Source organism: Geotrypetes seraphini, chromosome 2, assembly GCF_902459505.1.
Source record: "Geotrypetes seraphini chromosome 2, aGeoSer1.1, whole genome shotgun sequence".
In the NCBI taxonomy this organism is placed as follows: Eukaryota; Metazoa; Chordata; class Amphibia; order Gymnophiona; family Dermophiidae; genus Geotrypetes; species Geotrypetes seraphini.
Window position 1 is genome coordinate 5,638,906 of NC_047085.1, and position 25,953 is coordinate 5,664,858.

The 25,953-nt window shown below is 46.8% G+C and overlaps 1 protein-coding gene across 2 annotated transcripts in view; it reads right to left on the bottom strand.

Annotated features, from left to right (window-relative positions):
* RECQL4 (RecQ like helicase 4) overlaps window positions 1–25,953 on the bottom strand; it is a 127,585-nt gene that overhangs the window by 37,368 nt on the left and 64,264 nt on the right. For both annotated transcript variants that reach the window (XM_033934704.1, XM_033934702.1), the window contains exons 16-21: window positions 19,727–19,928; window positions 17,344–17,621; window positions 16,827–16,964; window positions 6,041–6,248; window positions 948–1,077; window positions 339–511 (exon numbers count right to left, since the gene is read on the bottom strand). In XM_033934704.1, coding sequence (XP_033790595.1) covers window positions 339–511; window positions 948–1,077; window positions 6,041–6,248; window positions 16,827–16,964; window positions 17,344–17,621; window positions 19,727–19,928 — 1,129 coding nt within the window. The remainder of the gene's footprint in view (window positions 1–338; window positions 512–947; window positions 1,078–6,040; window positions 6,249–16,826; window positions 16,965–17,343; window positions 17,622–19,726; window positions 19,929–25,953) is intronic.

The following is a 25,953-nucleotide window of genomic DNA, read 5'->3' on the forward strand; positions in this document are numbered from 1 at the left end:
AAGTGTGGTCTGACCATTGCTCTATAAAGCGGCATTATGACTTTCGTCAAGCTGATCAATGATGCGGTCCTTTATCAGCGCCTCTACCATCTTTCCCGGTACCGAGGTCACACTCACCAGTCTATAGTTTCCCGGATCTCCCCTCGAACCTTTTTTGAAGATCGGCGTAACATTCGCCACCTTCCAAACATCTGCTAGCACAGATTGCATAAACCTCTATGTCTGGACTGGTCTAGCAATATAATAAAGAAAGGCACATTTTAAATTGGCAGATAAGGGTTCTGGTGAATAGGAAGCAGAAGCCTTTTTCCTGAAATCCTGAGGATCACAAGGCTTACCTTTTTGAACCTGTGTATTCCACTGGAGCTGCCGTAGAGCTCTTTTCACTGGCAAAACTTCCCACCCCATGGAGTCAGCTAATTCTACAACATTAAACTCTATGGAACTAGAATGTGTATGATCAATTCCTTTTAGGCGTTCTCGGGCCAGACACACAGCAATGGGAGGACATCTAAAAACAGAACAGACAAGAAAGAAAACAAGTAATCAAACATTATTAATCTTCTCCCCTCCCCCTTTTTTACAGTACTGTATATGTAGTCTGAGACACTACGAATATAAATATTGACCCATAACATTTTGAATGTTCTAAATCAAGGGTGTCAAAGTCCCACCTTGAGGGCCGCAATCCAGTCGGGTTTTCAGGATTTCCCCAATGAATATGCATGAAATCTATTAGCATACAATGAAAGCAGTGCATACAAATAGATCTCATGCATATTCATTGGGGAAATCCTGAAAACCCGACTGGATTGCGGCCCTCGAGGAGGGACTTTGACAACCCTGTTCTAAATGGAAAACTGAAAAATAAATCTGCAATGTCTGTATATTAATATATGCCAATAATGAATTGTGTTCTTCTGCCAACAGTCACAGAAGACTTTCACCTTTGTCCCAGCATCTTGAGTTGTTGAGGCCCACTGTAACACACAATACGACAGGAAGATAATGTTGGGTGAAGCAGCTCCACCCAGTGTTGGGGGTGCAGCTCCAAGTAACACAGCAGCGTCTCTATACCTACAGAAAAACAAGAAGCAGTTAAAAAAAAAGGTCTTGAGATGACTCGCTTTGTTGTAGTCACACGGGGTCCCTGTTGTAATCTTGGGGTTCATCTTTTTCTCTACCTGCCATTCCTTTCTTTATATCACCATCAAAATTAATTCCTGCTTTTCTGAATACACTACGAAAACCCTTATCCATGTTATCATCACCTCTCACTTGGACTACTATAACCTGCTGCTCTCAAGTCTTCCGCTGAAACATCTTTCTCCCTTTTGATCTTTTTAAAATTCTAATGCACAATTGCTGCACCCACATAACCCCTCTTCTCAAATCATTTCATTACCTCCCTTTCTGTTTTTGCACACAATTCAGACTTCAAGAAAGCATAGGACAGGCACGTGGGATCTCTTAGGGAGGAAACAGATAGTAGAGAATGACTTGCAAACAAAATTTGCCCTTGTCCCCGTGGGATCTTTCTCCATCCCCATCCCATCCCTGCAAGCTCTGTCCTTATCTGCACAAGCCTCGAACGCTTTAAAATCATAAGTGTTTGAGGCTTGTGCAGATGAGGATTGAGCTTGCAGGGATAGGGTAGGGAAAAGAACTCAGGGACAGGATGGGGAAGGAGATAGATCCTGCAGGGACAAATTTGTCCCTGTGTCATTTTCTAATAATGAGTGCTGTGGATGGGCAGAATGCATGGGCCAATTGGCCTTTATCTGCCATTATGTTTCTATGTTTCTCTTACTGACCTATAAGCAGGGCTTGTTAGAGTATCAGAGAGGTCTGGGCCAGTGAAAATTAAGAGGCCCCAGGATTATTTGTTCACTTAAAAATATTTTTTTTTCCAGAAAGAGGCCCCTTTTCTGTTGAAACTAGGGCCAAATGGCCCTGCTGGCACCCTTTCCCCCACCTCACAGGCTCTGCCTACTAATGCATTCATTCTGCAGCAACTCAGTACCTCTCTCCTCTCTCAGAAACTCCACTCATTGGGTAATCTCTCTCGTTCATGTTCTTTTCCTCCACCACCAACTCCAAACTCTATTCATGCCGTATGACTGAAATGACTTCCTAGGCTGGCATGTCATACTCCCTTCTCTGACTCACTTTAAATCCAGGGTAAAAACTAACATTTTTAAGGCTGCGTTTAAATCTTAACCTACTTGTTCAATACCTGTGTTTTAAAAATCATTTCATAAGAACACAGTGTTCTCCCCAGGGCCTATTAGTTGGGCGCACTGCCCAGCTAATTTAGATGACTGCCCGGCGAATCCTTCTGCTGCCGCCGATGCTCTTTCCTGGGCCGACTCTCCGCCAAAAATTTTGTTTGATACCTGCCTTTTTTTTTTTTTTTGCCATCATGCTTTTACTTGCTTCGGGCCTTCCTCGTTGCTGGGTCCTGCCTACTTTGTTTCCGCGAAGGCAGGACCCGGCAGCGAGGAAGGCCCGAAGCAAATAAAAGCAGCAAGTTGTAAGCTTCCCTCCGGGGCTCTGTGTGCATGCCGGCTTCCCTTCTCTTCCCTCCGAAACCGGAAGTTGCGTCCCGTGGGGGGAGGGGAGGAAAGAGAAGGGAAGCCGGCATGCACACAGAGCCCCGGAAGGATGCTTACAACTTGCTGTTTTTACTTGCTTCGGTCCTTCCTCGCTGCCGGGTCCTGCCTTCGCGGAATCAGAAAGTAGGCAGGACCTGGCAACGAGGAAGGCCCGAAGCAAGTAAAAGCAGCAAGTTGTAAGCTTCCCTCCGTTGCTGATCTATGAAAGATAGGTCAGCGATGGAGAGAAGCTTACAACTTCCCTAGCGACTCTACCGACGGGTTTGTGAGCTGGGAGGGATGGGAAGAGAAATGCTGCTGCTGAACTGAATAGGGGAGGGGGAAGAGAAATATTCTGCTGCTGCACCCAATTTTTTGGGGGGGAGAGAAAAGCTGGTGCACCCAATGGGGGGAAGAGAAAAGCTGCTGCTGAACCCAATTGGGGAGGGGGGAGGGGAAGAGAAGTGCTGCTGCTGTAGCAGCACCCAATTGGGGAGGGGGAGGGGAAGAGAAGTGCTGCAGCAGCATCCAATTGGGGAGAGGGGAGGGGGATGAGAAGTGCTGCTGCAGCAGCACCCAATTGGGGAGAGAGAGGGGAGAAGGAAGACCAGGGAAGGGAGAGGAGAGGCAAGAGACACCAAGACTATGGGAGGGAGGGAAAGGAAAGGAGCTACCAGACCATGGAGGGGGGAGAGATGTCAGCGCATATGGGGGGAGGGGGAGAAGGGAGATGCCAGGGCATGGGGGGAAAGAAGGGAAGGAGATAGAGATGCCAGACCATGGGGTGGAGTGGGAAGGAAGGAAGGAAAGGAGAAGAGAGAGATGCCAGAGCATAGGGGAGGGGGTGAAGCCGAAATGAATCATGTACAAAGGAGATAAAGGACACAGGATAAACAGTTTATTGAAGGGACATAGAAAGAGGGAAGATGCCATATGGAACAGAGAAAGGGCGGACACTGGATGGAAAGGACAGAGAGGGTGGACAGTGGATACAAGGGGCAGAGAGAGGGTGGACAGTAGATGGAAGGGGTAGAGAGAGAGAGGGCAGAGGCTGGGTGGAAGGGACAAAGAGAGGACAGATGTTGCATGGAAGGGAGCGAGGACAAACGCTGAATAGAAAGAAGAGAGCGGAGAGAAGATGATTAAAGCAGAAACGACAAAAGGTAGAAAAAAAATTTTTTTGGTTGCTTTACGTAGAATCAAGTAGTATTGTAACTGTATTAATTAAAGTTTATAAATAGGAAATTGAAATAAGGCAGATTTTTTGGGACTAAACCCCTTTCCTCAGGTCAGGACAGGATACCATAACAGCAGGGGTGCCCAAATGGTCGACCGCGATCGACCAGTAGATCACAAAGGCAATGGGAGTCGATTGCGTTGCCTTTGCAATCTTTTTCTTCCTGCCTCCCCGAGCCAGGCCAGGCGCGTACAAGTGCCAGACTCACAAGACTTCATCACCGACGTCAATTCTGATGTCGGAGAGGTAGTTCTGGGCCAGCCAATTGCTGCCTGGGTGGCCTGGAACTTCCTCTCCGACGTCAGAGGTGAAGTCTTGTGAATCCGGCGATTGTATGTGCCTGGCCTAGCTCAGGGAAGCAGCAGGGAGAAATTGGCGTGGTAGCTTAGGGGGTAGGGAAAGAATCGGGGAAGTGGAGAAATTGGCGCAATGACTTGGGGGGGGCAGGGAGAGAGAGAAAGAAAGGCAGAAATAAAGAGGGGGCAGGGGGAGAGAGAAACAGGCAGTCAGGGGGAGAGAGAAAGAGAGACAGAAAGGGAATTTTTCAAGTACCTTTCTTATTTCTAATCTTAATGTATATTTTCTGTAAACCGCTTAGAACCTAACGGATGTAGCGGTATATAAGAAATAAATTACATTACATTTACATTACATTACATTACATTACAAAGAAAAGGGAAGTGGCAGAAAGAAAGAAATATTGGATTTACAGTCAGAAGAAGAAAGTGCAACCAGAGACTCATGAAATCACCAGACAAAAAGGTAGGAAGAATGATTTTATTTTCAATTTAGTGATCAAAATGTGTCCGTTTTGAGAATTTATATCTTCTGTCTATATTTTGCACTATGGCCCCCTTTTACTAAATCACAATAGCGGTTTTTAGCGCAGGGAGCCTATGAGCATCGAGAGCAGCGCAGGGCATTCAGCGCATCTCCCTGCGCTAAAAACCCCTATTGTGGTTTAGTAAAAAGGGAGGGAGTATATTTGTCTATTTTTGTATAGTTGTTCCTGAGGTGACATTGCATAAAGTCATCTGCCTTGACCTCTTTGAAAACTCGCGGAATATAAATGATAATTAACATTTTCTCTGCGTACAGTGTGCTTTGTGTTTTTAAAAATTTTATTGTTGGTAGATCATTTTGACTTGGTTATTTTAAAAGTAGCTCGCAAGCCCAAAAAGTGTGGGCACTCCTGCTGTAGAGCCATTTCTTGTATGACTGGATGAGCTATATTTATCTTTTTTTTTAGTTGTTTAAATTCATGCAGAAATAAATGGCTAGATTGAACCTAATGACTTCATTAACGCCTTTCCCTTTTTTAAACCTGTATACCATTTGAAAGAGGGCAAATATCTAATTATTCCTTTCTAGCATTGGATGCTTCTTAAATTTAGTAAAAATATTCTGGCACAAGTGTCATACCTTAAAAAAGGAAGTCATATTGAGCATTGGAAAATAATAATAATTAACTAATAAAAATAGTACACATTTAGGGCTCCTTTTACTAAGTTGCAAAAATGGTTTTAGCGTATGCTTAGCGCACGCAGAATTACCACGCGTGCTAGACGCTAATTGCAGCATTGAGCTGGCATTAAGTTTTCCTGCGTAGCGTGGGAGTTTGCGCATGCTAAAAATGTTGGCGCACCTTAGTAAAAGAGGGGGTTAATTTTCCCCACCATCAAATTTCCCCATCCCGCCCCACCCGGCTACTTTTTCATGCCACCCGGCTGGAAAAAATTTCTGGGGAGAACACTGAGAACATAAGACTAGCCTTACTGGATCAGACCAAAGGTCCATCAAGCAGCCCAGTAGCCCGTTCTGACAGTGGCCAATCCAGGTTACTAGTACCTGGCCAAAACCCAAAGAGTAGCAATATTCCATGCTACCGATCCAGGGCAAGCAGTGGCATCCCCCGTGTTTTTCTCAATTACAGATTATGGACTTTTCCTCCAGGAACTTGTCCAAACCTTTCTTAAAACCAGCTACGCTATCCGCTATAAACCCCTCTCAGTTTCTGTTTGACTTGTTTTTCTTTCTTGACTAGATTATAAGCCCTGTCGAGCAGGATTTGCTTTCTACCTAGCAGTACTGTGTCCATCGACTAACACTACAGAAATAAATGGTGCCCCTGTTAAGAGGTGTTATGAAGGGGATTCTGCCGTCATAGCAACAGTCCCTGCACACCAGGAGCTATAAGAGGAGTCCTCACCTTCCTCTCGGATATCCAGAGCCTCTAAGGTCTGCTCTATGGGGATGGCTCTCTCATGTCTGTAACATGCCCGATGCTGCTTCCCACCTTCACCGTTGGTCAGTGGAAATGGTGTGGGAGACTGTTCCTCAGACAACCCTTCTAACGATGAGACTCTCTCACAAGCGTCCAACACTCGCATCATCTCGCTATCATCTACCTCGATGCCCTATTACAGGAAAGGGTGTGGATTGGAAAATATGAAAACAAGTACAGTAAAACCTTGGTTTGCGAGCATAATTCGTTCCGAAAACATGCTTGTAATGCACAACACTCGTATATCAAAGCAAATTTTCCCATAACAAATAATGGAAACTCTACAACCCAAAAACTTGAATACAAAATACTGTATGTACTCGTATTGCAAGACCTTGCTCGTTTAGAACAGTCATCACACTCCTGCCGTTTCAGAGAGAGAGAAGAACCATCGGCTCAGTTGTGATGATGTGATGTTTGTATACTGTATGTACTTGTATTGCAAGACCTTGCTTGCCTATCAAGTTAAAATTTAATAAAATGTTTTGATTGTCTTGCATACCAAGTTACTTGTAATCCAAGGTTTTACTGTATTATAATCAGAAGAAAATAAAAAGAGACAGAAATTACCTCTAGGCTTCCAGCACTCCCATATTGAATAGGAGGAGAAGAAAAATTCCACAAGATTAAGTTACTCTGTCCACAGTGCAATCAGTTAGACAGAAAGAGATAATGGTTACTGCGGATGGGCAGAGTAGATGGGCCATTTGGCCTTTAGCTGCCATCAGGTTTCTATGTTTCTACTTAAGTACTCAGTTTGCTCATCCTTCTTTCACTTTATGAACACAAGACTTTTTTTTCCCTTCTGACTCCTGCCTCTTTCCTTCAGACTCCCATGTTACCAGCTACCATTAGATTTCAAGAGGCAATTATTTATTTAAAAACATATAGCCCGCTGCATCCCACAATTATGTGTGGGTTACATAAAAAAGATTAATCAACATAGAGCCATTGAAAAGAATTTCCCTTGTATAATCCCAGCTGCCTCCACCTACTAGGATGAGATCAGGGTGGTACAGAATCTTCTCTGGGGTGCTCTTAAACCAGGTAGCAGGTGTTACCATACGACTAACACTGCCTCAAAGCACTCAGACTGGGCTACCCAGGCCAGAACTTCCCAGCTAGATACTACACAGGAAACTTGCTTTATTGTGCTTTCTCTGTGGACTCACCAATTATGTGGGTCAGAGCCTGAGATGGTCTGATTACAGAGAGCATTTCTTAAAGCAGCTCAGTATCGACTTTGGCATGGAGGGGAAAACAGCTGATCAAGTAAAAAGTATCCCCAAAATGATCAATGCTCCCAGGTAAGTACAAAAGGCTAAAAACTAAAAAGTTGACAAAATTAAACCAAAGTCAGGAGAAATACTGGAACATGATAAAAACAAAGGATTATGACAAAAACTAGGAAAAATAAAACGCGGGAAAGCAATAAACAGTTTAAAAACTTTAATGCACTGAAAACTGAAGTTACATCTTCTTAGCCCCAAGGAAAATGAAGAACTGACAGTCCTGCGAGCCAATATCAGATGGGAAGGCACTGGCATGTGTGCGGTATGGCCACCGCCTAAAGACCATACCAGTTCCATGGATGATGTCACTCACATATAAGATTATCATCCTGCTTGTCCTTGAAGGAGAAATTAGATTCTTACCTGTTAGCCTGTAGACTGGTATAGTCCTTATGAATGGGTTATATACCTCACTGCTACCAGCAGGTGGAGACAGAGCACAAACTTGTATAACAGTATAGCTTCCCCTCTTGCAATCCAGTGTGCCGAAGAACCAAGCAGAACCTAGGAGAGACTTCAACTGAAAACAGTGTAACACAATCCGAATAGGAGTGTAAAAACAACAAACATTGGTAAACAACTGTTGGAACATGTGTAGAACTAAACCCTGGTATAGAAAATATCCCCACAGCTCACCAGCTGAGCCATAGCCGCTGTTCTTAATTCAACCTGGCCCTAGAAAAATTCTAGAACCTGCAGAAAAAACAAAATCTGCACGCGAGCAAAACAAAAACCCGCAATCACCACACAAAGACAGGGTGGGGGACTACACCAGTCTACCGGCTAACAAAAGAAAATTAGTAGGCAAAAAAACAAATTTCTCCTTCAGCCTGGTAGACTGGTATAGTCCTTACGAAAGGGACATACTAAAGCAGTATCCATTAAGGGTGGGACCCCCGAAAGGCCGACAGCAGAACACATTCACCGAATACTGCGTCCCGGCGTGCTTGAACATCCACATGGTAGTGTCTGACAAAAGAATGCAGAGAAGACTAAGCTGCAGCCTTGCAAATTTGCACTGGAGGCACTAGAGAAGACTCAGCCCAAGAAGCAACCTAATCCCAAATGAAATGAGCCTTGAGAAATTCTGGAACAGACTTTTTCTTCAGAAGATAAGCGGAAGCAATAGTCTCTTTGATTCAACGCGCAATAGTAGCCCTAGAAGAGCCATCCCCCTCACGAGGACCCATTAGAAGGAAAAAGAGTTGATCTGATTTCTTGATCTCCTGGGTCCTCTGCACATAAGAGTGAAGGACCCGACCGACATCCAACGTGCGCAACTGGCTCTGCTCGAAAGAGCCCTCCCGACTACCCAACACCGGAAGGACCACTGCCTGACTGACATGAAAAGGAGAAACTACCTTTAGCAGAAAGGAAGGAACAGGCCTCAATACAACCCATTCCCTAGAAAACTCCAAGAAGGGAGCCCTACAAGAGAAAGCCTATAGCTCAGAAGCACGTCTAGCAGAAGTAATGGCCACCAAGAAGAATGCTTTAAGAGCAAGGTCCTTCAAAAAACAGTTGCCCACGGTTCAAAGAGAGGGCGCACTAGAACTGACAGAACCAGATTCAGATCCCAAAAAGGAACAGAGGGTCGTACAGGAGGCTTGAGCAATTTGGCTGCCCGCAAAAGCGAATCACATCAGGAATGGCAGCCTGAGTTCCAACTTCCAAAATCTCCATCAAGACCCACTCCAGCCCATCTACACCCTCCCAGCCATTGAAGCCCTCCCCAGCCCATCCTCCACCAAACGGCCATACACAGACACAGACCGTGCAAGTCTGCCCAGTAACTGGCCTAGTTCAATATTTAATATTATTTTCTGATTCTAAATCCTCTGTGTTCATCCCACGCTTCTTTGAACTCAGTCACAGTTTTACTCTCCACCACCTCTCTCGGGAGCGCATTCCAGGCATCCACCACCCTCTCCGTAAAGTAGAATTTCCTAACATTGCCCCTGAATCTACCACCCCTCAACCTCAAATTATGTCCTCTGGTTTTACCATTTTCCTTTCTCTGGAAAAGATTTTGTTCTACGTTAATACCCTTTAAGTATTTGAACGTCTGAATCATATCTCCCCTGTCTCTCCTTTCCTCTAGGGTATACATATTCAGGTCTTCCAGTCTCTCCTCATACGTCTTCTGGCGCAAGCTAAGCTGAACCCAGAGAGAAGACCAAGCCAGTCCCCTATCCAGGCTATCCTGCAAGAACTCTAAGATGGAGGTAGGGAAGCGCGAAAAGAAACCACTCCACGCGCAGCACACCATTCATCAAATAGATGCCAAACCCTCACATAAGCCCTAGAGGTGGAAAGCCTCCAGGACCCCAAGAGAGTTGAGATCACGTTATCTGGATCGAACATTGGAATGGGACCCTGAGTCAGAAGGTCGTCCAAGAGAGGCAGAGGAAGAGGATCCGCCACCAGCTGACTCACCAGATCCGTGTACCCCAGCTGCCTGGGCCAGTCCGGAGCCACTTGCACCACCAGGCCCGGATGATGATCTATGCGGAGAAGAACTCTAATGGCCACGGAGGGAACACATACAACAGCCCCTCCGTTGGCCATGGTTGAACCAGAGCATCTAGGTCCTTGGCCTGACCGTCTCTACGACGACTGAAGCAGCAGGGCGTTTCGGCGTTGACACTTATGGCCATGAGAGGCTGACCCAAAGACTGCACTATCAACTGAAAGGCCACGAGGCTTAGACACCACTCTCCGGGATCTAGCACATGACGACTTAGGAAGTCCGCTTGAACATTCTCCACTCCAGCTATGTGGGTGGCTGAAATTTCTTGAAGGTGTGACTCCACCCAGACCAAGAGCAGAGCCACCTCCTGTGCCACCAAAGTGCTCCTGGTGTCCCCCTGATGATTGACATAGGACATCGCTGTGGCATTGTCCGAAAGAACCCTGACTGACTTGCCCATCAGAAAGGACTGGAAGGCTAACAGCACCAGATGGATAGCTCTGGTCTCCAAGACATTGATCGAGCAAGAAGCCGCCTCTGTGGACAGGTGTCATGAGCTGAGTGATCTAGACATTGAGCTCCCCCAACCGAGAGACTGGCATTTGTGAGCAGCAACGTCCACTGTGGCTGGTCCAGAGTCACCCCTTGTACAAGAAGGGAGGTCTGGAGCCACCAACGAAGACTGCACCGAGCCAAGCCCGAAAGCAGAACAGGATGATCCAGACAGTGCCTCTGAGGCAACCACCTCCGAAGAAGAGCATACTGAATAGGACGCATGTAGGCCCAAGACCACCTCACCACATCGAGGGAAACATAGAAACATAGAAATAGACGGCAGATAAGGGCCACGGCCCATCTAGTCTGCCCACCCCAATGATCCTCCCCTACCTTTCTCTGAGAATAGATCCCGGGACGCCATAAGCAGGCAAAACTGAGAGTGCAATTCACTTACCCGGGCCTCCGAAAGGAAGACCTTCCCCATGGAGGTGTTGAACAGCACTCCTAGACACTCCAGGTACTGAGATGGAGATAACCATCTCTTGGAAAGGTTGACTACCCATCCCAGCGACTGCAGAAACTCCACCACCCGAGCCGTGACCAGGGTGCTCTCCTGAAATGACTTCACACGAATCAACCAGTCGTCTAGGTAGGGATGAACTAGAATGCCCTTTTATTGCAACGCTGCCGCGACAACCACCATCACCTTGATGAACATCCGCGGAGCTGTGGCCAGAGCCCTGTTGACCCCCTTCATAAGAACATAAGAATTGCCGCTTCTGGGTCAGACCAGTGGTCCATCGTGCCCAGCAGTCCGCTTATGCGGCGGCCCTCTGGTCAAAGACCAGCGCCCTAAATGAGACTAGCCCTACCTGCGTACGTTCCAGTTCAGCAGGAACTTCTCTAACTTTGTTTTGAATCCCTGGATGGTGTTCTCCCCTATGACAGACTCCAGAAGAGCATTCCAGTTTTCTATCACTCTCTGGGTGAAGAAGAACTTCCTTTTGTTCGTACGGAATCTATCCTCTTTCAATTTTAGAGTGCTCTCTCGTTCTTCCTACCTTGGAGAGGGTGAACAACCTGTCCTCATCTACCATGTCTATTCCCTTCAGTACCCTGAATGTTTTGATCATGTCCCCTCTCAATTTCCTCTGTTCAAGGGAGAAGAGGCCCAGTTTCTCTAATCTTTCGCTGTACGGCAATTCCTCCAGCCCATTTTAACCATTTTAGTCGCTCTTCTCTGGACCCTTTCGAGTAGTACCGTGTCCTTCTTCATGTACAGTGACCAGTGCTGGACGCAGTACTCCAGGTGAGAGCGCACCATAGCCCGGTACAGCGGCATAATAACCTTCTCCGATCTGTTCGTGATCCCCTTCTTTATCATTCCTAGCATTCTGTTTGCCCTTTTTGCTGCCGCTGCACATTGCGTGCATGGCTTCATCGACTTGTCAATCAGAACTCCCAAGTCTCTTTCCTGGGAGGTCTCTCCAAGTACCGCCCCGGACATCCTGTATTCGTGCATGAGATTTTTGTTACCTACATGCATCACTTTAAATTTATCCATGTTGAACCTCATCTGCCATGTCGATGCCCATTATTCGAGCATGATTATGTCACATTGCAGATCTTCGCAATCCCCCTGTGTCTTCACTACTCTAAATAACTTCGTATCGTCTGCAAATTTAATCACCTCGCTCATCATACCAATGTCCAGATCGTTTATAAAGATGTTGAAGAGCATGGGTTCAAGCACCGAGCCTAGCGGCACCCCACTGGTAACGCTCCTCCAGTCTGAGTATTGTCCATCTACCCCATCTCTGTTTCCTATGCTCTAGCCAGTTTTTAATCCACATGAGTATTCCACCCTCGATTCCATGGCTCACAATTTTCCGAAGTAGTCGTTCATGTGGAACCTTGTCAAACTGTGGAACCTTCAAATCTAGGATGGGCCGAAAGGTCTCTTCTTTCTTTGGCACCACAAAGTAAATCAAGTACCAACCTGTGCCCTACTCCTGCAAGGGAACTGGAACCATTGCGTGGAGATCTAACAATCTTTGAAGGGTCTGGTGAAAGGCCTGCTGCTTCCACTCCACCTGTGAGGGGGAAGCAAGAAAATGATCTGGCAAGGAACGGGCAAACTCCAAAGCATAGCCGTCCCAAATCACCTCCAGAACCCACTGAATGGACGTGATGTCTGTCCACTTTGTTGAAAAATCTCGCAGCCTGGTGCCCACCGGAACCAAACCGGGCGCTTGCAAGGAGTCATTGGGAAGTGCGGGTGGCAGGGGACCCGGTGAGGGCGCTGCCTGCACCCCAGCGGACCTCACAAAAAGATTGCATGTGCTGAAAGAACCTGCCTCTAGAGAGCCCAGGAGACTGAAAGGAGGCAGCCCCTTGACTAGGGCAGAAGCGGCGGAAATCACACTCATGAGCAGCCCCACCTCGAGCCAGCAGCCTAGGCCTATCCTCAGGCAAACGAGGCACTTTAGAATAAGTTAGAGTCTGAACCAACTTGTCCAAGTCCTCACCAAACAAAAAGGATCCTTTAAAGGGAAAGTTTGTCAACTTAGCTTTGGATGTTATATCCGCCGACCAAGTGCGATGCCACAAGGTATGGCGTGCTACCACTCCAAAAGCCAACGACTTGGCAGAAGCTTGCAAGAGGTCATACATGGCATCTGAAAGATAAGCACCCCCCAATTCAATCTTTGCCACTTTGCGCTTTAGCAATTCCCAATCCTCAGATTTACTATTAAGCACATGCTTGGCCCAGCGAAAACACGCCCGAGCCACAAGCCTGCCACACATCGCCGCCTGGACCACAAGAGCTGTCACATCAAAACTCTGTTTAAGGAGGGACTCCAACTTATGCTCCTCAAGGTCTTTCAAGGCCGCACCGCCCTCAACAGGCACAGTTTGCCTCTTACAGACGGCTGAGACTACCGCGTCAACAACAGGCGACTTCAGAGTGCCCCTATCCCCTTCAGGAATGGGATACAGGTGGGCCATAGCGCACTCAAAAAGAAAAGAGTTCCGGCACCTGCCACTGTGCGAGCATAATGTTCTCAATATCTTGATGTATAGGAAAAGAGCGGGAAGCAGAGTGGATCCCCTTAAGCAAGGGATCCACCGTACGTGGGGGCTCCAACATGGTGTCCTCAAAGTGCAAAACCCAGGAGACCTAAAAAATTAACTCATGAAGCTCTTCCCACTGAAAAATGTGCACCGCAGATGCATCTTTGCCAGCAAGGGGGTTCTCAAACCCCTCACTGGCGGAATCTGGCCCCCCAAGAGAATCCTGGAAATCTCCCCAAAGGTCCAGGTCCACATCAATACCATCTTGTTCCTCTGAGTAAAAATCCTCATCTCAAGAGACCCTCGGGCGCTTGGATGAGAGAGGAGTAGAGGGGGCAAAACCGCTGCTGTATGGGGTCGCACCGGAGAAGACGTCGAGGGCAACCCCCCCCCTGAGACCCCCGGAGTGGACACGGAACCTCCAGCCACCAGCACATAAGCTTTACATAGTGCCAACATAAATTCAGGGGGCAAAAACCCCAGCGGCCCCAGCAGGGAACCCTGCCATACCTTGTCCCTGTATTTCCAGAAAAGGAGGAAGGTCACCTGAGGTAACAGAAATGAAGGAGGATATTCCCGCCGAAATTGGACCTGAAACTACCAAAATCGAAGCTCCTGCAGCCTGTCGTGTCTGAAAAGCCTGAGACTTTCCTGACACTGAAGCCGAGGAACTGACTGACGCAAAAAGGGAATCCGCAGCCGCTCCGGCAGTAAGGGAATCCTTTGCGAGGTACATGCAGCGGGGTGCCCTGGCTGCCGGTAACCGCTGCCGATGAGACTCCCCCACCATTTCGACCTGCACAATGCTTGAACAGGCTGGCCGCGAGTACATCGCGCCTTGAGTACAATGAGCATTTTTTTCCCCCTTAAAAATGCTCATTGTGCTGAAAAACGCCCTAGCTGTAATAAAAGTACCGGTTAGATGAGGAAAACAATACAAACGGCAGTTTTAAAGGGAATTGAGCCATTTAGACTGTCACCTCAGGATTTAATAATTTTTTAAACAGTCTCCACAGCTCTCAAAGCTGGAGGGCTGACCAACCAGGAGGCCAGGCTGCTCGCTGAAGCACCTCTACAAAAAGTGGGGAGGTGGAGGAAGGTGGGGGGAGTGACCCAGCACGAGACCCGCCGAGTTTAACACCCCCGAGGTCAGATGGATCCCCAAACAGCTCTATCCGGCACAAAAGGGGAACCCAGGAATCCAAAACAAAATTTCAACAGTACTAAGAGGGGAGCCGAATTAGTCTTACCACCTGCTAATGGAGACTGAGGAAGACTGGATTGCAAAAGGGGAAGCTATCCTGATATACAAGTTTGTTCTCAGTCTCCACCTGCTGGTAGCAGTGAGGTATATAAGGATTATACCAGTCTACCAGGTGCTACAGAATGAAAAGTTATTAGGTACCACCCGGTACTGGACCCGTGGGTCAGTAACTCAAGTCTCCAGTAAGTCTATTTCCAAGTGGAAAGGGAAATCAGCTTGCAGTGTTCCCCAGGTTTGATCTATGCTCCACCAGGAATCTTGAGCTACAGCTTTTCCAGAAGCAGGCCCACTTGTAGCTGGTGTAGCATCTGCTGAAGCCAGAGACATACTGAGGAGCTGAAGGCAGCACTACTTTCTTTAGTGGATGTGAAATCAGCTCTGACTGGTTTTCTCTGAATCCATTTGCTGGCAGGGGGACATAACACACTCATCTGGATTGGTCTGGCATGGATGATAAGGAAGGCAATTATAAAACGATGCAGATAAAGAAGTGAATATTCTCGGGGGTGGCAGTTAGGAAGAGTTGCGAGGTATGTGCATACATTCAGAACACGTGCACACAGTTGTAAGTGCCTTGGAAAGATGTACATTTCTGTGAAAAAATTTAGGTGACTGTTGCCTTTATAAAAAGTAGATAAATAACCCTATTAAATATGGATATCTATTAGGCCCAGTTGGTTTATTTAAAAATATCTTCTACGTGGGAAGAAGACCTCAAGCGCCCGCAGCTGCTTATTTGTTAGAACTCATCTAATCTAATCTAATCTAATCCTTAGGTTTGTATACCGCATCATCTCCACGTTCGTAGAGCTCGACGCGGTTTACAGTAGGAGAAATAGGAAGGAACTACAACAGAGGGTTAGAGGTAGAAGTGTGAAGAAAATTTAGAGGACTTGGGATGCCAAGATATAAGAGTTTCCTTGATACCTAAGTTGGAGGGAGACTTACATTTTTTGAGAAAAGCCAGGTTTTCAGATGTTTGCGGAAAACTTGGAGAGAGCTCAAGTTCCGAAGAGGGGAGGTAAGGTTGTTCCAGAGCTCAGTGATTTTGAAGTGGAGGGAGGTCCCTAGCTTTCCTGTGTGGGAAATGCCTTTTAGCGAGGGGAAGGATAGTTTTAATTTGTGGGAGGATCTGGTGGTATTAGGGTTTGAGGAATTCCAAGAAAGAGGGATAAAGGGAGGGAGGATACCATATAGGATTTTGAAAGTTAAACAGGCGCATTTATAGTGGACCCTGGCGATTATCAGAAGCCAGTGGAGCTTGTCCAGGAGCGGGGAGACATGGTCAAATTTACTTTTAGCGAAGATGAGCTTGGCCGCGGCATTCTGAATCCGTTGGAGTCTGTGGAGGTTTTTCTTAGTTAGGCTTAAATAGATAGAGTTGCAATAGTCCAATCTGGAGAGGATGATGGATTGGACAAGGAGGGTAAAATGTTTTTGATGGAAGCAGGATCTAACTTTCCTCAGCATGTGAAGGCTGAAAAAGCATTTTTTTTACCAAGGATTGGAGGTGGTCATTGAAGGACAATGTGGAATCAATGATGATGCCCAAGACATTGCTCGAGAACTCAAGCTGCAGAAAGGAGCCAGAGGGTAGTGGGATGGAGGTGGGTAGGTGATCTAGTTTTGGACCGAGCCAAAGAAGTCTTGTTTTGGACTCATTCAATTTCATTTGCACAGTGTGGGCCCAGGATTGTAGGTTCATTATACAAGAGGATATGTTCTTAGACTCATCTTGATAAGCCAACTAAATGCAGGCTATCACCAGTCAAAACACCCCTTTTTAAAAATTTTTATAAATAGTTTTAATGATTCTTTTTCTGTTTTGTCGTTTTTTCTTAGTATAATTTCTGTATTTTTCTCAAATGACCATTATAGGAACCCTTTACCCAATTATGATTTGTACTTAGCTTGGGAAATGTTAATGCCCAGCTTGGTGGGTGCAATGGAGCGTCTCCGTTTCGCTCTTCGCATATTGGAAGGGCTTCTTCAGGAAATGGGTAATCCTACATATGCCAAAACTTTAGAACTTTATCTGTTATAAACTGCCCCCCCCCCACACACACACATTTGACAGCATTATCATGGCATTACTGGAGTGCCTCCTGTTACCTCATTCAGTGCTTCCTGTTTAAGGCTGATTTCCCGACATTTGCACCGTGGAAAGACCTTCTGTACTAGTTTCTTAATGGTTGAATAATCCACAGTGTCCGCATAGATGTGCCTACGCAGTTCATTCAGATCTCCTCCCTGAAAGAGGTAAACAAACGATTTCTGCAATTATTATGAAGAAACCTACAAATAGGTTTCAGTTGCAACCTAGCAGATTCCTACTGGGATTACAAGGCCACACACAGACCTTTTTTCAGACAAATCTCAGTTCTCCTATTCTTGTGAGTGGTGCAATGGTTAGAGCTACAGCCTTAGCACCTGAGGTTGTGGGTTCAAACCCCACCCTGCTCCCTCTGACCCTGGGCAAGTCACTTAATCCCCCCATTGCCTCAGGTACATTAGATAGAGTGTGAGAGTATCTGAATGTAAGCCACTTAAGAAACTTGCTCCAGACTCACAGGGGAGTCCCAGGGCTAAGCTGCCCAGGATCTTCATTTCCACGCCAGTGTTTTCTTACCATGGGGTCCAGAAAGAGGTGGCAATGTGCAGCCTTTCCATCCCTGCCAGCACGGCCAATCTCCTGCACATAACTCTCAAAGTTTTTGGGCATATTATAGTGCACCACGCCACGTACATCCGACTTGTCTAGCCCCATGCCAAAGGCTACCGTGGCCACCACAATACGCAGCTGGCCGCTCATGAAGTTATTCTGAACCCTGCGTCGCTCTGCAGCAGACATTCCAGCGTGGTAGGAATCGGCAATCCATTTCAAGGGCTGACGAATCTTCTTTTTAGCTGTGAGATAATATTTGTTTGACATGGATTCAGTTCATTCATGTGAACCAGGACTTATATCATAATATAGAAACATGATGGCAGATAAAGGCCAAATGGCCCATCCGCAGTAACCATTATCTTTTTCTCTCTCCGAGAGATCCCATATGCCTATCCCAGGCCCTGTGGAATTCAGACACAGTCTCTGTCTCCCCCACCTCTTCCGGGAAACTGTTCCATGCATCTACCACCCTTTCTACATGGAAGTAAAGGTATTTCCCCATATTACACAGAGCTGGGATTAGACTTGCATTTGTAGACTGGTTTAAAAGAACCTTTACATAAATAATAAACCTTTAGATCACATGATTTCATTTTCAAAGGATACAAATGAACCATATGCTCCATACCACATTGCAAACTGGGCATAAAGCAAAGGGAGACACCGCCATTTACTAAAGACAGTTCTAAACTGCAGTCTTTTGCAATCACTCTGGTCCTTGCCCTAAGAGATTGTCACCCAAGAAAGGAGCATCAGCAAACCCAACACCTGTGTCTAAACTCAGTTGGACTGATATTCAAAGGAATCCAGCTATATAATTTATGATTTATGGTTTATTAGACTTGATGTACTGCCTTTTGTCCCATCTGAACGGAGCTGGGTTGGGTGATATGTTCAGCCATTATCCATGTAAGCTTTGTTGCACTTACACCTGCAAGTCTAAATAAAACAGGGGAATAATTCTATAACTGTGTGCCTATAGAGAGGCCCAGAGGCATTTGCTTTAAAGAGAAAGAGGTGTCTACTTCCCTCTATTAAATACTAGCATTTGTACTTAGGCACTTACGCATCAGCATTTAAAACAGCCACAGAGCTGCATAAATGGGTGCGTCTATGTATATCACGTAGATTACGCTCTGCTCAAGATGGAGAGTTCTGATGTTCCTACTATACAGCAGGCAAGGTTGGAAGTCAAAAGAATGGCAGCTTTTTCTTGTGCTGCTTCTGAAGTGTGGAATCTACTCCATTGTATATTAGAAAGCAAGAAGATGTGATTGTTTTGAAGAGGCATCTTTTTTGCAAAATGAAGGATGGGTGCTGAGCATTTAGTTTGCAGGTGGGTGTACACATGGATGGAGTCTGGGTGGGGGGGGGGGACGAACACAATTATTTCCTGAAACTTCTATAACACTAGAAGCTGCATTTGCATGATGGTTTATTTAGTTATATCCACATTCACACGTGTGAATGCGGTATTGCAACCCACTTTGTTAAAGGGGGGATATAACTAAATGCAACTTCTGGTGTTATATAAGTTTCAGGAAATAATTGTGTTCATCCTCCCCCCACCCAGACTCCACCCACGTGTACACCCACCTGCAAACTAAATGCTATTGGAGAAATAAAACAAAAACAAAGGAAAAAATAGCTTTTTTATTGGACTAACTTAATGTAGTTTATGATTAGCTTTCGAAGATAACCCCTTCTTCCTTTGAAAGCTACTAATTCAATTTGGTCCAATAAAAAAGGTGGGATTTTTTACCTTTTATTTCACTCGGAGATCTGCGTGCAATTACACAACAACCCTTCGGTGCACTTTTGGCATTTAAACATGCATATGCCATTACTATAAGGCAGGGATGTCAAAGTCCAGTCGGGTTTTCCCCAATGAATATGCATGACATCTATTTGCATGCACTGCTTTCATTGTATGCTAATAGATCTCATGCATATTCATGGGGGAAATCCTGAAAACCCGACTGGATTGCGGCCCTCGAGGAAGGACTTTGATACCCCTGCTTTAAGGGCAAACACAAGCAAAGAAGGAGCCTCGTTCCACAGACGAAATCAAAGTCCAAAGGCACTAAGTAGAACGCAAGTCTCTGGATGTCCAGAAGGAATCATTTATAGAAATCATCGTCTAGAAGTCATTAAAAGTCAAAATAAAACCAACCTCAGGCCTGGTACTTTCTGTTTCGCTTGAGATTTAAGCTGCCTCAGAGGAATCCACACGCAAACAGAGACCATCTCCAACATCAGTAATACCTGGTCTGGACTACACACGTTTGACTGCTCATTCCTCAATATCAACTGAGATGGTTATGAATTGAAAGGAAACCACTACCTGCGGCTTTCTTCCTTTTGACAATGCTGTGCTCCTCGCCTTCTTCAGTGGTGGTGGATGCAGAAGATGCCTTCAGCATTACTCCCTGGAGACAGGTGCGAAGCAGTGCAGCCAACCGGGCTGTCTCTTCTCTGCGCGTACAGTACACAATGATCGAGTCCAGACACCCAAATCGGTCTCCCTTCAGCAAAGACACAAGAGCCTGCAACAAGGAACAAAAGCATCATGTCTTGACATGGCTAGAAATGTCAAGATTTCTAGCCAGCCAACTACTAGGATTTAAGACCTCCTTCAAGTTGAGACAGGACCTAACCAAAGAAAGATGTAGGTACAGCTGTCTGTGTATAGAAAAGAGAGTGCAAACTTCAGTTGCATCATTACAATGCAGCGGAGCTGGAAGGCAACAGCAGATGTTAGGGGAAGAGTCATGTAAATCATCTCTGAACCCACATTAAGCAAAGCTCAGGGTTAGCACTGCTTAAGTGTGCAATTTTGTGCAAAGCCTCGGATGACCAATCAGTGAACAACACATTAAAACCCATTCAAATTGTATTCGTTCACTCTGCCACACTGATGCAGGAAAATACAGCATATTGAATAGAGATTTCACACCAAGCCACTTAATCCCTCCATCGTTCAAGTACCTGAAACTGTTCTGAGCTCCTTTGGGAGAAGAGTATAGAAAATTCAATACATAAATAAATGATAGATTAGGTTCTTACCTTGATAATCTTTATTTATTTATTCATTCGACTAGTGTTTTAGCCCGTTACATTCGTTACAGTAACGGGTGCTAGAATAGCCCCACCTATATCCTGACCCATGCCCCGCCTCTATCATGCCAAGACCCTGCCTCCCACCTCACCTTTCACCATTTCCTTTGTGCCCTTTTGGCCCTCCTGACAGGGTCTTTACTTACCCGAGGCGGCAGCAGTCCTGACGTACCAACCTTTTCTCCCTCAGTGGCCCAAAGCAGCAGTGGTCCTACCATTTCCATCTCTCCCTTTCCCCCTTTCACACCCTCTACCATCTCGCTCTGACCCTGTTTCACCTCTTTTGCCATCTTTCCCTTTCCTGTCCCCTTCTGTCCTTCCCCAAGACCATCTCTCTCTCCTGCCCCCTCCACACTCCCTGCAGTCTATCTCTTCCGGTCCCCCTAGTAGCCCCTCTGTCCTTCTTATCCATCTGTCTCTGTCTCTCTCTCCTCACCTCCTGCCTCTGCGGAGCTCTCACAGCTCCTTCTCGTCCTCCTCCAGCCAGGCTTTAGCCATCTTCCGCCGCGGCCTGCAGCCGCCGACATCCACCTCGGGGGATTCTCGCGCATGCGCACTCCTACCTGCGGTGCTAGAATAGATGTGTCTGTGTTTCTTTATCTCTCTCTCCTTGGCTGCTGTCTGTATCCTTTGGTCTCCCCCCCCCGAGCAAAGCTGTCTGCCCCCAGCACATACCTCCCCCCCAAAGCAGCCCCCTTTCCCTCTCCCTAACTGTCTCTCCATGGCCCCCAGAGCTGGGAGCAGACAGCTTTGCTCAGGGGGTGGGGGACAGAAGGATACAGATAACGGCCAAGGAGAGAGAGATAAAGAAACACAGACACATCTATTCTAGCACCCGTTAATGTAACAGGCACCCCCCAAGTTTTGTTTTTTTTTTGGGGGGGGGAATTTCTTGAATTTTTTTCATTGCAAAATTTTATTGTAAAATAAGTGCACTCTTTATGAAGATTGCAGACTCGTTTTGCAAATTGTTTGCATTATTAACAACAAAAATACCAACAAAACAAATGTTTTGTTTTTTTCCCCTTGTCCTATTGGGAAAGAAATCATTTCATTGTAGGGGGAAAAAACCCAACCTTGAAGAACTTGGGAAATACCATTGACATTTGCCCTCCTTTTAAATGACTGAACATCCCTAAAAATGACTCTCTTTGACAATTTCTGACCCAATGTATTTCACAAATTATTTACTCCAGCGTATTAGTATTTGCTCCTTCCTTACCTAGATTGGATGAAGCTCTCCCCTCTGCTGCCTGGTCTTTAAGACTTTCGGTGATGCCCAGCTGCTGTTCGTTGTACTGCTTCGCGCGCTCCAAGTCCTGCATGCATCGTGCGGCATGCCCTAGGCCAGCATAGGCCCGCATCTCAATCGCTTTCTCCGACAGCTCTTGCGTAAGCTCCAGCACGTGGTTGTGATAAGACATCGCCTTATCAAAGTTCCTTCTGTAATGGTAAGCGCTGCCCAGGTTGCTGTAGGCCCGCGCCTCTTCCCGTTTGTTTCCCAGCTCCTTGGAGATTTTCAGGTGCTGCTCGTGACACTGAATGGCGTTTTCAAAGTCCCCCATGGCAATATAGACAGCGCCCATGTTCCCCAGTTCCCGCGCTTCGGAAAGTTCATCTTTGGATTGTTTAGCGAGGAGAACGCACTGCTTGTGGCTAGCCAGCGCATTCGGGTAATCTCCAATGGCAGTGTAGACATGGCCCAAGCTGCTCAAGGCAGAAGACGCAGCCTGTACTTCATGGCGGGAGAGAGAGATTCGCGCGCATGCGCACTCCTACCTGAGGTGCCCTACATCTCACGGAAAACGGACGCACGCAGGTGGGAGTGCGCATGCGCGGCTTAGTCTTTTATTATATTAGATTCTTTTTAGTTTGTCCTCTCAAAGGAGCTCAGAATGGGTTACAAATCAGGCCCTCAAGCATTTTCCCAATCTGTCCCGACGGGCTCACAGTCTATCTAATGTACCTGGGGCACTGGAGGATTAAGTGAATTGTCCAGGGTCACAAAGATCAGTGCAGGGTTTGAACCCACAACCTCAGGGTGCTGAGGCTGGAGCTCTAACCACTACACCACACTCTCCTTTCTTTTAGAAGATATGGGATTTCGTATGTTAGCTGTTACTTCCCACTTGTTGCAAATCTGGGTATCACCAAATCTCTGAACTCCTCCACTTCTGCAGTGGAGAACAGCTCCCTCTTCAGTTGGTATCAAAGAAATTGAACTCTACTGAAAAAGAGAAGGAGGGGCACAGGGAACTTCCCCGTGACAAACTACATTTCTGTTCTGCTCTACAAATCATGCCAAAAGAACAATGATTAACACACTGGAACCAACCTACAGTGTGCAATGAGCACTATTCTATAAGACCCCAAAGGATAAAAAGAAAAGCTGTAATATTTTTCTTTTTTTTTCCTCATCTAAATGATAGGAAAAGAAGAACTGTGATGGACACCAGCAATGACCGAGGTAGTAAACAGGCAAATCAGAAGTCTGCACAGGGCAGGCTGTACAAAAAGCAATGTTACTTATCGTAACAGTTGTTATCCAGGGACAGCAGGCAGCTATTCTCACTAATGGGTGATGTCATCCGACAGAGCCCCGATACGGACGTCTCACAAGCATGTGTTGCTTGAAGAAACTTAGAAGTTTCGAGATGCCCGCACCGCGCATGCGCCAGTGCCTTCCCGCCCGATGGACCGGGTGTGTCTCCTCAGTTCAGGTAGCTAGCCGAGAAGCCAACCCAGGGGAGGTGGGTGGGACGTGAGAATAGCTGCCTGCTGTCCCTGGATAACAACTGTTACAGTAAGTAACATTACTTTATCCCAGGACAAGCAGGCAGGTATTCTCACTAATGGGTGACCTCCAAGCTAACCTCAATGGGATGGAGGGAGAGTTGGCAACTTAGGACAATAAATTTTGTAACACTGTTTGGCCAAACTGTCCATCCCGTCTGGAGAAAGTATCCAGACAATAATTAGAGGTGAATGTATGAACCGAGGACCAAGTGGCAGCCTTACAAATCTCCTCAATCGGTGTCGATCTGAGGAAGGCTACAGAGGCTGCCATTGCTCTGACCTTATGGGCTGTAACCTTACAGGGAAGGGATAATCCAGCCTGGGCATAGCAGAAAGAGATACAAGCCGCCATCCAGTTGGAGATGGTGCGCTTCGATACAGGTCGTCCCAACTTGTTCGGATCAAAGGAGATGAAAAGTTGAGGAGCAGTTCTGTGCGGTTTGGTGCGATCCAGGTAGAAAGCCAAAGCACGTTTACAGTCCAGTGTGTGAAGAGCTGATTCACCATGATGAGAGTGAGGCTTTGGAAAAAACACTGGAAGTACAATGGATTGGTTTAGATGAAACTCAGAAACCACTTTAGGCAGGAATTTTGGATGAGTGCGAAGGACCACCTTGTCATGATGGAATACTGTGAAAGGTGGATCCGCCACTAAGGCCTGAAGCTCACTGACCCTGTGAGCAGACGTGAGGGCCACCAGAAAAAACACTTTCCAGGTAAGATACTTAAGTGGAGCCCTGTTGAGAGGTTCAAACGGAGGCTTCATGAGCTGAGAAAGGACAACATTGAGATCCCAAACCACAGGAGGAGGTTTGAGAGGAGGATTAACATGGAAAAGTCCTTTCATAAATCTGGAAACCACAGGATGAGCAGATAGAGGTTTCCCTTGTAGAGGCTGATGGAAAGCTGCAATAGCACTCAAGTGGACTCTTATAGATGTAGACTTGAGACCAGACTGAGACAGGTGTAGAAGATAGTCCAACACAGAGGATAGTGAAGCTCGCTGAGGCTCCTTGGAATTGGACACACACCAGGAAGAAAATCTAGTCCACTTCTGGGAGTAGCATTGTCGAGTAGCAGGCTTCCTGGAAGCCTCCAAAACATCCCTCACCGCCTGGGAAAACTGGTGAGGGGTTACGTTGAGAGGAACCAAGCTGTCAGGTGGAGAGACTGCAGGTTGGGATGAAGCAGTGATCCTTGATGTTGAGTAAGTAGAGAAGGAAACACTGGAAGAAGCACCGGCTCCCTGCTGCTGAGTTGAAGTAGAAGGGAGAATCAAGGTTGCCTGGGCCACCGAGGAGCTATCAGAATCATGGTGGCCTGGTCTGATTTCAACTTGACCAGAGTCTTTTGAATGAGAGGAAATGGAGGAAACGCATACAGAAAGCGATTCCCCCAATCCAACAGAAAGGCATCTGCCTCGAGGCGATGAGGAGTGTAGATCCTGGAGCAAAACTGAGGCAGTTTGAAGTTGTGGGGAGCCGCAAAGAGGTCTATCTGAGGCGTCCCCCATTGTGCAAAGATCCGATGAAGGGGGTTGGAATGGAGAGTCCATTCGTGAGGCTGGAGGAGACGACTCAAGTTGTCTGCCAAGACATTGTCCTTCCCCTGAATGTACACAGCTTTGAGGAAGGCATTGTGGCGAACCGCCCAATCCCAGACTCTGAGAGCTTCCTGACATAGGGAGGCCGATCCCGTGCCCCCCTGCTTGTTTACATAATACATGGCGACCTGGTTGTCTGTGCGGATGAGGACCACCATGTCGTGAAGCAGATGTTGAAAAGTTTGAAGAGCATAGAAGATGGCTCTGAGCTCCAGAAGATTGATTTGATGGAGGCGGTCCGCACTGGTCCAGAACCCCTGAGTGCGAAGCCCATCCAGATGAGCTCCCCAGGCATAGGTCGAGGAATCGGTTGTGAGAACCTTCTGGTGAGGAGGAGTGTGAAACAGCAAACCTCTGGATAGATTCGAAGAGGTCATCCACCAAAGTAGAGACTGCCGAAGAGCAGGAGTGACTATGATGTGTCGAGTCAACGGGTCTGACACTTGAGTCCATTGTGAAGCTAGGGTCCACTGAATTCTGAGAATGGAGCCTGGCAAAGGATGTCACATGAACTGTAGAGGCCATGTGGCCCAGGAGGATCATCATGTGTCTCGCTGAGATGGACTGGCGAGAAGATACAGACTGGCAGAGATGAAGAAGAGCATCCATGCGCTGCGGAGGAAGGAATGCTCGAAGCTGAATGGTGTCCAGTACCGCCCCGATGAAGGGAAGGGACTGGGTAGGCTGCAGATGAGATTTGGGGAAGTTGATCTCGAAGCCCAGGCTCTGCAGGAAGCAGATCGTGGTCAAGGTCGCTGAAATGACCTCTGGAGCTGACGGGGCCTTGATGAGCCAGTCGTCGAGGTAGGGAAATACCTGAAGACCTCTGTTCCGGAGTGCCGCGGCCACCACCACCAGACACTTCGTGAAGACTCTGGGAGACGAGGACAGGCCAAAAGGAAGCACTCGATACTGCAGATGTAGATATCCCACCCGAAATCTAAGGAACTTGCGGGAGGCCGGATGAATGGGAATGTGAGTGTAGGCCTCCTTGAGATCCAGAGAGCATAACCAGTCGTTCCGCTCGAGGAGGGGGTAGAGAGAAGCAAAGGTCA